The sequence below is a fragment of the Ceratotherium simum genome, chromosome 8 (genome assembly GCF_057802395.1).
Source record: "Ceratotherium simum simum isolate JZ-2026a chromosome 8, ASM5780239v1, whole genome shotgun sequence".
NCBI classification, from domain to species: Eukaryota; Metazoa; Chordata; class Mammalia; order Perissodactyla; family Rhinocerotidae; genus Ceratotherium; species Ceratotherium simum.
In genome coordinates, this window is record NC_141907.1 from 56358269 (window position 1) to 56370636 (window position 12368).

Genomic DNA, 12368 nt, shown 5'->3' on the forward strand with positions numbered 1-12368 from the left:
AAAACATGTCAAAATAACTTCGTCAATCTGGCCCAGGATATCTCAACTTGACATTTTATTTTATTTACTTAGATCTCTACTGTTGACATTTGAAGCCAGACAATTCTTTGTTGGGGGGATATGGGAGTTCCCCTGTGCATTGTAGGATGTTTGCCAGCATCCTTGGCCTCTACACATTAGATGCCAATAGCATACCCCTATATATGACTATTAAAAATGTCTCCAGATGTTGCCAAACATCCCCTTGCAGGCAAAATCATACCTGGTTGAGATCCGGAAATTCCCAGCAAGACTTATCTATGGCATACTTCCTAACTTTCTAAAAAACATCTCTAAGATGCATGAAGACACATTTGTAATTAAAATTACCCACAATAGTCCCTTTATAGGCTCTCATCAAAACACTTGTTTCTCCAAAACAGTCTTAGATTATACTAATGATTCAATGATTCTCTCTCTCCTTTACTGTAAGAAGATTTTACATCTCTGTCCATTGTCACATGTTGTGTGATTCCTTCTTGCCTCATTAACTTTAGGCTTGGGTTTTTGATAAGCTTTGGCTGATGGAATTTGAATAAGTACAATATATACCACATCTGAACAGAAACTTTAAAAGGCATTGCAAGTTTTCACCACCTTTCTTGCTCTTCCTCTCTACCATGATATTGGGCATATCCCACGAATGGGCAGCTCTTTTAGCTGGGTTTCAGAAAAAAAAGACATCAGAGGCTGAGCCTATGAGAGCCAAACAAAACCGATCAGTCAAAAAGAGTTGAGCAAAAGTGCTGCAGCCACAGGTGGCCAACATCCACCAACATTGAATGAAAAATGCTTCTTGTGGTTTTAAGCCATTGAGATTATTGGAGTTTTTTGGGTTTTTTTGTAGCAAAGCTGACTAATACATGCACAACTAACAGAATCAATTTCTCTCTCTCTCACACTCATACACACACATGCAATTCAACTCAACACATTTTTATTAAAGGACTATTTGGTGCAAGATGCTTGCTATTGAGTTCAATGCTGAAGATGCAATGACTTACCATAACCATAGCAATAACCTAAAGGAGTTGACACTTTCTCTTATTAATTTAATACTTCTAACATCATTTAAGCTAACTACCTACCACAGCAAAAATTTCTAAGGAATACGAAGAATACCTAGATAATTCAGACAAATGAGAGGCATTCTTCTGATATAGCAATGGGTGCCAAGGCTCATGCTTATCGACGCATAGGCTTTTGAGTAAACATTTCTCATTAGAGGAATTGTCTAACAGGTTAGGCTTACAGCGGTGATAGTTTCTTTGCCACAAACTATTTCCTCTAAGGTTTTTTTTTTTTCTAAATTTTTCTCTCCCCAGCATTTCCTATAATATTACTCTTATGTGCAACCCTACACTCTCCATGATGTGACTAGCAAGCTCTACAGAATCTAGTATATAATGTTCTCATCCTTTCTCATGAAGGGAGATACAGAATGATCCATGTGACATTTCGGTACAGTCGTATAATTTGCACTAGGATTCTGCCTCATCACTTTGAAAAAGCTATGATAGAGAATTTTATCCACAGTTTCTTCTGGCAGGTCTTTACCTAAAAGCTTTAGCAACTTCTGAATTTCTCACTTTAGATCCTAAAGAAAATATAAAGAAAAAGGATTATTTCTGGTAGGTTTAGTCATGAAATAGGCAATACATTTAATAAGGTTCTACATATCTCAATGAGGTAGAGGAAGTAATTTTACATTTTTTTGTGCACATTTCATTTTGCTCTCCAAGTACATATCTTATTCTAGATTATACCAGGGAACCATCTGTTAGAAGGAAGATTAAATTTTTCCCAAAAAAAGCAAAGAAAAAGATTGGGTTAATATTGAATCTTTCAAAAACAGAATTAAGCTGTAAAATAACAGATGGTGATAAAGCAAGCTGCTACTATCACAAGCTATAATTTTCAAAATCCCTTGATCTTCTTTTTTTTTTTTAGCATATCTAACATCAAGAATAGATTACCTACCAAACATTTAAAGAAGAATTAATACCTATCCTTTTCAAACTCTTCCAAAAAGCAGAAGAGGGAATACTTCCAAACTCATTTTACAAGGCCAGCATTACCCTGATACCAAAGCCAGACAAGGGCACTACAAGAAAAGAAAATTACGATCCAACATCCCTGATGAACATTGATGCAAAAATCCTGAACAAAATACTAGGGAAGAAAATTCAACAGCACACTAAAAGGATCATACACCGTGATCAAGCGGGATTTATTCCAGGGTTGCAAGGATAATTTCAACATCTGCAAACCAATCCATGTGATATACCACATCAACAAAATGAAGGTTAAAAATTATATGATCATCTCAGTAATGTAGAAAAAGCATTTGACAAAATCCAACATCCATTTGTGATAAAAACTCTTAATAAAGGGGGTACAGAGAGAACATGCCTCAATACAAGAAAGACCACATAGGACAAGCCCACAGCTAACATACCCAATGGTGAAAAGCTAAAAGTTTTTCCTCTTAGATCAGAAAAATTGTTGATGATTGTTAATAATACTGTATTGTATATTGGAAGGTAACTAAGAGAGCAGCTCTTAAAAATTCTCATCACAAGAAAAAAACAATTTGTAACTATGTGTGCTGATGGGTGTCAACTAGACAATATGGTGATCATTTCACAATATATACATATATTGAATCATTATGTTGTACACCTAAAACTAATATTGCGTTAGATTCAATTATATCTCAATAAAAAAAAAGAATAGATTACCCATCTCAAAGAGTTCTCTTATAGCGGAAAAAAAAATACTCTTTCTACCTCTCACACCTACATAGATTTTTTGTTAATATGAGTATATAAGGAGGAAAGTAAAATAAAATTCTATCCACTTTCTAGCCTAAGGAATGAGGGGGAGGAGAAAGAGTCAACAATGAAAAGGAGAGATCCTTTCATGTATTTCTTCTGATTTCCCTTCTCTGTGCTTCAGAGTGTACATAGGACACCACATTAGATAGAATGAAAGGGTGGCATTCAGGCCAATGAGTTTGTGCCCTTCTACCCACTGGGGAGTTGTTCTTCTTCTCGGTGGTCCAAACCAAACTGAGGTAGAGACCCATAATCTTAGTGATCTGGTGAGATTGGGCAGAAAAGCAATCTAAGGTTTAGATTTCCTCAGCTATCCATCTCAATTCGTCGAAACAGAACCAGAAAAAATTTATGTGCTAGCTCTAAAAGAATTTATTTCTTGTGCTAAGAAATTGTGCTAAGTCTATCAGGTGAAAGTTAATTGGAAGAATAACGGGGAAAGGGTGGACTGCTCAAGCTTGGAATGAGACTATTTGGGTGGATCTGATGACACAGACACTCTGCAACCCTTGAGTCATTTTGAGCCTTTTTTGCCAGCAGATGCAGATTCTTCTCCCATGTTTGAGAAAACTAAACTTCTTTTGCTTGAAGACCTTATTACGACCTAATGTAGGAAGTTTCCTTTCAAGATAATACCTATCCTCTTCAAGACCCGTCCAACCACTACCTGTTGATTCTAGATCCATAACTAGGGTAATATATCACCATAATCCAGAGTGACAGGTGCAAAGTGGTTTAAACAGGATGCAGCAGAAGCTAAGAATTTGACTAAGGAATCTTCCAGATGAGGTCACCTTAGCTGGTGACTTCCTTAGAGGTTGTAGAATAGATTTCCCAAATAAGAGATGAATGGTAGTCATAGTTGTCTAAAGGAATTTAGGGAAACCTAAAGGACCAAGATGAAGTTGAGTCAAGGCTACTAGACCCTGAGAAAATTGAGGTAGATAAACCAGAGTAAGAGATTCACCTGTTACAGATTTCAGTTTTGAATGCCAGTGTGGCTCCAGAATTCAGGTGATAAAGGAAATCATTCTAAGGACTTTGGGGTAGGAATCAGTAGACATTGCTTGCAGGGATTCCAAATCATTCTCATTCTTATAACGTCTTGTATAATTTACCCTCTGCCCCACACACCTAGACACTATTTTGAAGAGAAAAGAGGAGGTGTAAACATGCTATCTGAGAGACATTCAATATAATAGATGTGGAATATTTCTTAAATGAACCGTTTAAACAATCAGATCAAGGTAATGTTTTGATCAAATCAGTGAATTATTTTCCATGCTAACAATAAGATGGAAGATGAGAAAATAAAGCTAGATGTTTTTATAGATTGAATAAGAAAATTACATTGTTGCCCTACTGTGCTTACACTTGGGGGAACAATCATAGACAAGATAATTTTAGTTGAGACACTCAAAGAGCTTACATTATAGTAAAGGCAATCAACAAAATATAAGTGAAGAGATACATACATAAAATAATTAGAAATAGTGGTAGATACTATGAAAACAACAATAGCAGCAAAAGAGACTTTAATGGATAATAACAAGGTGGATTATTTGACATTCCGGACATGAAAGAACTCTGTGGAGAGGTAACATTTAAGTTAAGACATAAAGGATGAGAAGAGGTTCATCTGAAAATAGTGGGAAAAAATGTTTCAAGTAGGCTCACTTAGTGAGAAAGGGAAAGGTGAAACCAGAAGAGGTTGGAGAGATAGGGGTGAAATAATGCCGAACTGTATAAATTAGCTTAATAATTCTATATTTCACATAAGGACAGAAGCCATTGAGATATTTGAAGAAGAGAGTGGACATACTCTGATTTGGATTTCAAGATCATTCTCTCTTGAGTGGATAATAGAAGCAAAATGAGGTAGTTCAAGTAAGTCCAGATAGTTGCCTGAACTAGAATAGGGAGGAGCAGTGATAGAAAGAAGTGGATTGAGTGAAAGATCAATTTTCAAGGCAGAATTAACAGGATAGTAGATTAGCAATATTTACAGATCAAGAGGAAAGGAAAGATTTCCTTAAAAAATAAAGAAGAAATCGAAGTTGCCTTTTACCTCTGTCATGTCTTCATAGAATAGGTAAAGGATACAATAATCTTTCCTCTTCTCCTACCAGCCCTTCACATGGTCACACCAGGAACCAAAAGCCACTAAATTGAAAAAAAAATGTTTGCAAAATTAAAACTATTTACGTGAAGTAAAGAATTGTTAAACGTTATCCCAAGTCACCATTATCAATACATTCACATTGATTACTTATTAATTCAAGAAAAAAAGATGGTAAGATAAGAGAATAATAACCTCTATTCTCATTGAATTCATAATCTACTTAGAAAGGTTGAAATATTTCTCTTATGGGATGAATTGCGGCCCTTTGAAATTCTTATGTTAATGTCCTAACACCTAGTACATTAGAATATGACTGAATTTGGAGATAGGACCTTTAAAGAGGTAATTAAGTTAAAATGAGGTCGTTAGGGTGATCCCTAATCCAATATGAATGACGTCCTTATGAGAAGAGGAAATTACAACACAGATGATGCTCAGAGGAAAGACCATGTAAAGATACAGATTCAAGATGACCATCTATAAGACAAGCAGAAAGGCTTCAGAAGAAACTAACCCTGAAGACACTTTATCTTGGACTTCTAACCTCCAAAACTATGAGAAAATAAATTTATGTTGTTTAAGACACCCAGTCTGTGGAACTTTGTTATGGCAGCGCAGCAAACTAATACAAATTTTGGTAAGTGGGTTCTGCTGTAACAAATATCTAAAAATGTGGAAATGACTTTGGAACTGGATAATGGGTAGAGGCTGGAAGAGCTTTTAGGTGCTTGTTAGAAAAACGCCTAGATTGCCTTGAAGAGATGGTTGGTGGAATTATGGATACTAAAGGTAATTTTAGTGAGGGCTCAGAAAAAGAGAAGACTCGGAGACAAAGTTTCTACTGTCTTATGAAACATATATAATCATGAACAGAATGTTGATAGAAACATGAACATTAAAGGTGTTTCTGGTGAGGCCTCAGAAATAAGAAATATGTTATTGGAAACTGGAGGAAAGGTAATTCTTGTTATAAAGTGGCAAAGAACTTGGTAAAATTGTATTCTAGTTTTTTGTGGAAAGTAGAATTTGTAAGCAATGAACTTGGATATTTAGCTGAGGAGATTTCTAAGCAAAGTGTTGAAGGCATTGCCTGGTTTCTCCCTGCTGCTTACAGTAAAATGTGAGCTGAGAGAGATAAGTTGAAGAAGAAATTATTAAGCAAAAAAGAACTGGAATGTAAAGATTTATAAAATTCTCAGCTTATCCATATTCCAAAAAAATGAGACAGTATGCTCTGGAGAGAACACTGAGGGTGTAGCTGGACAATTTATACTGAAGAGATTAGGTGTGTGACTTTTGGATCCAATCAACTATCTCAGCAGAAACACCGTCAGTTGGGACTGAAGGGGATAAGAGGCAGGACAAAATGCAGGAAGATTGTTGGACTTATGGGATTCTGCAGGTAAGAAATGGGCCAATAGAGCTATCTGGCTGCAAACATGCTTTGTCTTTCAAAGAAAGAGAAGAATGACCCCAAAGAAGGTTTAGAGCTCAGCAGGCCTCCCACCACCACCACAGCCCCAGAGGGCACAGGCCCAGAGGGCAGGGCCATCCCAGGAGGCCTGGATGACAGCACATGAAGCCAAAGGTGACTATTCTCGAGCCTTGAAATCTGATGGTCTTTGCCCAGTTAGGTTTCAGGCTTTCTTCTTTCTGATGTCTCTTTTCACACGGGAATGGCTATCCTATTCCTGTCCCACCACTGTGTTTAGGAAGAAGATAATTTGTTATCTGGTTGCACAGCTTCACAGCTGGAGAGGAATTTTGTCTCAGGATGAATCATACCTTATTCTCACCCATACTTGATTTACATGATATTTAGATGAGATTTTAGGCTCAGAGTTGATGCTGGAATAGATTAAGACTGTAGGAGCTGTTGAGATGGAGTGAATGCATTTTGCATGTAAGAAGGGCACGAATTTTGGGGGGCCAGAAGGAAGAGCGTTATGAGCTGAATTGTGTCCACCCCAAAATTCATGTGTTAAGGTCCCAAACTCAATACCTCAGAATGTGACTATATTTGAAGATAGTGTCTTTAAAGTGGTAATTAGATTAAAATGAGATCACTAGGATGGGTCCTAATCCAATATGATTGGTCTCCTTATATGAAGAGGAAATAACAATGCAGACATGCACAGAGAGAAGACCATGTGAAGACACAGAGAGAAGATGGCCATCTACAAGCCAAGGAAAAAGGTCTCAGAAAAAGTCAATTCTGAAGACACTTTGATCTTGGACTTCTAGCCTCCAGAGCCATAAGAAAATAAATTTATGTTGTTTAAGCCACTCAGTCTGTGGTACTTTGTTATGGTCATCCTAGCAAACAAATATAACTTCTAATAAATAAAACTACAAGAGCAAGATGGCAGATACTGAGTAATTCAGACAATAAGTGGTACGGAAGTTCCTAGAAGAGCGAAAGAAGAAGAGAAAATCCTTGGGGTGGAGAGGTTAAGAAAGGGCTGTGAAGGAAGTAGAGTATATTTGAATCTAAGAAGAAGAGTTAGACTTTAATAATGATACAAATGAGTAGACATGGACAGAGAATGATCCAAGCAATAGCAGGAGTAAAAATTTGCAAGATCCCATTGAGATGTATTTGCCTTAGAAAAAGAGTTTTTATAGGAGAATGTTTCTATGAGAATTATAAGTAGAGTTATTACCATAGGTATAAATATGTTTCCCTGAAAGAGAGACTACACAGGTAGAAAAATAGAGCCTTGAGAATAAAATCTTCACTCAAGAATTTTCAGTTTATATAACAAAAATAAAGAAATGGTAGGAAAAAAAGAGCCCAAGAAATATGCATAAAATCAAGACAATACAATGGCATGGACGGCAAGAGAAGAAAGCGTTTATCAGTGTCACTAAGCACTAATGAAACAATAAGACTAAGGACTGAAAAATCTGTGTGTCACATATTCCCCAAAAGTCCTTAAAGAGGAGAGATGGCTGTGTGTTCTGCCTCTACTATAGTCTTCCTAATGCATTAGTATAGTTTTGGGCACATGTTAGGTTTATAATAAACACAAGATTTATATTTGAATTTTATGTTTCCTTGCAAAAAAAGACTTTTCATTATGAAACTGCATGATTAAAGTAAGAGTCGGACCCACCCTTCCCTGTAGAGAATTTCTCCAGGAACTCCCCCCAGGTGCCAGGCTCTGGGTGCATCTTTGCCCCCTGGTAGAAATAATAATAAGACACAGCCACATCTTTAGCATTCCGTGCCACATAGACCATCTGTGGGGAGATATGGGAAATCATCGTTTTGTTTCTATTCTTTAATACAATCATGTGTCACTTAATTTGGGGATAAGTTCTGAGAAATGCATCATTAGGCCATTTCATTGTTGTGCAAACATCACAGAGTGCACTTACACAAACCTAGATGGCAAAGCCTACTACACATATACAGGCTATATGTTATAGCCTATTGCTCTTAGACTACAAACCTGCATAGTGTGTTACTGTACTAAATGCTGTAGACAATTGTAACACAATGGTTTTTTTGTGTATCTAAATATAACTAAACATAGAAAAGGTACAGTAAAAATATAGTATAAAAGATCAAAAAAAGGTGTACCTGTTTAGGTCACTTACCGTGAACGGAGCTTGCAGGACTCAGAGTTGCTCTGGGTGAGTCAGTGAGTGAGTGGTGAGTGAATGTGAAGGCCTAAAACATTACTGTACACCACTGTAGACTTTATAAACACTTAGGCTATGCTAAATTTATAAAAAAATATTTTTTTCTTCAATAACAAATTAACCTTAGGCTCCTGTAACTTGTATACTTTATAAACTTTTTAATTTTTTAACTCTTTTGTAATAACACTTAGCTTAAAACATGAACATATTGTACAGCTGTACAAAGATATATTGTTTCTTTATAACCTTATTTACAAGATTTTTACTATAATTTTTAATTTTTTTTACCTTTTAAAATTTTTGGTTAAAAACTAAGACACAAGCACACACTTTAGCCTAGGCCTACATGGGGTCAGGGTCATCAATATCACTGTCTTCCACCTCCACATCTTGTCCCATTGGAAGGTCTTCAGGGGCAATAACATGCACGGAGCTGTCATCTCCTGTGATAACAATACCTTCTTCTGGAATATCTCCTGAGGACTTCCCTGAAGCTCTTCTTGAGGAAGTGTCACTCTTCTCAGAAATATGGCCACGGTTTTTAGCTTGATTTGTTCCTTTTTTTCATCATAGATTTGCATGAAAACAGATAATGCACCGTGAACATTCTTCTCTGTTAATGAAAACTTTTGTTGTTAGGGTCCACGTTTTAAGGAGCTTGTTGAGATCTGCAAAACTTTCTGCTAAACCCTTCACTGTGAATTTATTTGAAAGTTCTTTTTCTTCTCCTGCAGTTTCCTTTTCTCTTGCCTCTTCTTCATCTATGCATTCCTGTTCCAGTTCTAACTCTTGCTTAGCCATTTCCTCAGGAACCACCTCTAAGAGCTCCTCAGTGTCATCCTCATCCATATCCAGGTTAAGGTTATTTGACATCTCAACCACAGCCTTGTTAATTTTTGCAACCTCCCCACCTTTAGAAAATCCTTTGAAGTCATGGACAACCCTCTTGAGTGTCTTCTTTCAGATACCAATCATACAATTCTTGGTGGCATCATCTCAAGCCCAAGAAACGTTCTTGATGCAGTCATAGATACAGTAATCCTTCCAGAATTGCATTAGTTTCTTCTCAGTGTCTTTCTCAATTGCAGCAATAGGTTAGCAAATGTCCTTCTCAGGTAGTAGGCCTTAAAAGCTGCTGTAATTCTTTGATCCATTGGTTGGAGGGAGAAACACTGCTTTGGTACTGAAGCATCTGGGATGAAGATCACTAATAAAAGGAGGATGTCTAGAAGCATTATCAGTAATAAACAAAATCTTGAAAATATGTTATTCTCCAAATAGTACTTTTCCAGTTTGCTGGCACAGCAATTCAGGAGGGCATCTTGGAAGAGGAGCTGGGTCATGTATGACTTCTTATTGCTCCTATAGTACACTGGCAGTGTGTGTTTATTGACATGCTTGAAGGCCCTGGGTTTCTCACTGTGCCAGATCACAAAGGGTTTCAATTTTGTATCCTGCAACATTGCCCCCAAACAAGACTGATAAGATACCCTGTCCTGAAGAGACTTGAAACCTGGCATTGACTTGGCCTTCTTACGGATGAAGTCCTTTCAGGCATCTGTTTCCAGAATAAGGAAGTTTCATTCATACTGAATATTTACTCTGGCAAGTCATTTCCCTTCACATTCAGCTTACCTAGAGTTTCCAAAAATTCTTCAGCTGCCTTTGCATCAGCGTTCACAGACTCACCGCTCACTTTCACATTATGTAATGAATAATGATTCTTGAATCATTTAAATGACCCAGAGCTAGCAATAAATTCAACATCGTAGTTGGGTCCAGCCTTTTCTTTTGACATCACAAACAAATTTTTACTTGGCCATGATCATCATAGTGTTGAGAGGGATACACTTCTGTGTCTGATATTCAATCCAGGTCATTAGAAGTTTCTCCATGTATGATATAATCCATCTTGAATTTTTTTGCTGTTGCTAGTTTCATTGCCTCCAATGAAGCAGATCTTTTAACAGCTACTATCACTTTTCTTCTTGTTCTTCAAGATTGTAGCTACAGTGGAATGGGACATGCCTGACTGGTGAACAATAACCATCACTGACTTTTCACCTTTGTTGCTTTTAATCACTTTTAATTTTATTTCTAGGTCAATCATTCAATGTGGCCTTTTACTGGCCACATTGACAGTGGATTTTGTATGCTTAAGGGCAATGATGAACAGAACAACACAAGATTAAGCCAAGCACAAGAGAAAATGATGCAATCAAGAGATGCAGTAAACACAAGATGTATGAGGCTGCTGGCATAACATGGCATACTGTCTTACAGTAACTTTTTTTTTTACTGTCTTACAGTAACTTTTTTTTTAAGTCGAAAGAGTACACTCTAAAATAAGGATAAAAGTATAGTCTAGTAAATACACAAACAAGTAATATAGTCACTTATTATCATTATCAAGTATTATGTGCTATACATTATTGACTGTGCTATACTTTTATGTAACTGGCAGTGCAGCAGGTTTGTTTACACCAGCATCACTACAAACACATGAGTAATGAACTGTGCTATGATGTTACAAATGCTATGACGTCACTAGGCCATAGGAATTTTTTAGTTCCATTATAATCTTATGGGACCACCATTGTATATGTGGTCTGTTGTTGACCGAGATGTCCTTATATGCCACCATGACTGTAACTTGTAAACTTTTGCTTATATTGTCAGAATGCTTAATTTCTCTTTCCTATTTCCTCATCTAGGTGTTTATATCTATGTCCTGACTTAGAATATTCACAACTACATATGGTTTTAAAACAAAGACTTCTCATCTCTCACATCCCTGCTTTCTCTTTAGCCTTTGAAAAGAAAAATATCTCTTGAAACATAGAACACCAAGTATAATAAGAATTACAGTAAATATGAAATTAACAAAAATTAACTAATATTGTTCTTAAGTTTAGAATATTCTTCTGTATCACTTATTAAAACTAATAAAAAGAAGAAGCAATTTTTTTAAAGATGAAAAATGCCATATTTTTCATTGAAAGTAAATTATTATTTGGGTAAATTTAGTCAATAAAGATTAAACATTCTTCATTCTGTCCATCGTCATGGCTACATAACAATCATTGATGTTTATAATGATTGGTGTGAGATTAAAATTTATTTTATGTATGAAATCCTCAAGTATACTTGAAGGCAGAAATTTTGAACATATTTCCCAAAAGAAATGACATTGTTATGCTTCATTGGAAATTAGATTTTCAGGCAAGTTCACTGAAATCCATTAAGCCTACTTGTCCCCTGAAGTACATCTAATAAATACCGAGGTTTCAGCCACCAATGCAGCAAATATATTTCTAAGGAAAAATGCATTTGGGAAGAAACCTTTCATCTAACTAGAATTAGAGCTTCATTCTTCTCTTCCAATTGATGAGAAAAGAGAATGAGAAATTTTATATTCCCAAGTCACTGGTAGTAGTTCTCATATTCTGGGACAAGGATGGGGAGAGGAAGAGAATGGCTGGAAAGGAGTTTTTCAAAAGATTGAGTATAGAATTCTAAGGCTTAAGACTCTGTTGCTGATGTAATTTCTTGAGAAAACACTAAACCTTATAAACATTCTATTGTTTCTATTTCAATATCAAGAGACTGTGGTAATGAATCAACTGTTTTCTTTTCCTGTCATTGTTACCTCTAAGTTTCTCAGTGAGGTCTGTTCTGCTTTCCTCAGTGTAGATAGAAGGCTATCCTGAAGATATCCCCCA

The 12368-nt window shown here is 36.3% G+C and overlaps 1 protein-coding gene across 1 annotated transcript in view; it reads right to left on the minus strand.

Annotated features, from left to right (window-relative positions):
• LOC101401188 (sulfotransferase 1 family member D1-like) overlaps nucleotides 1-12368 on the minus strand; it is a 45957-nt gene that overhangs the window by 1214 nt on the left and 32375 nt on the right. Inside the window, 3 exon segments of the mRNA XM_004419225.2 lie at nucleotides 1458-1636; nucleotides 4945-5039; nucleotides 8115-8241. Coding sequence (XP_004419282.1) covers nucleotides 1458-1636; nucleotides 4945-5039; nucleotides 8115-8241 — 401 coding nt within the window.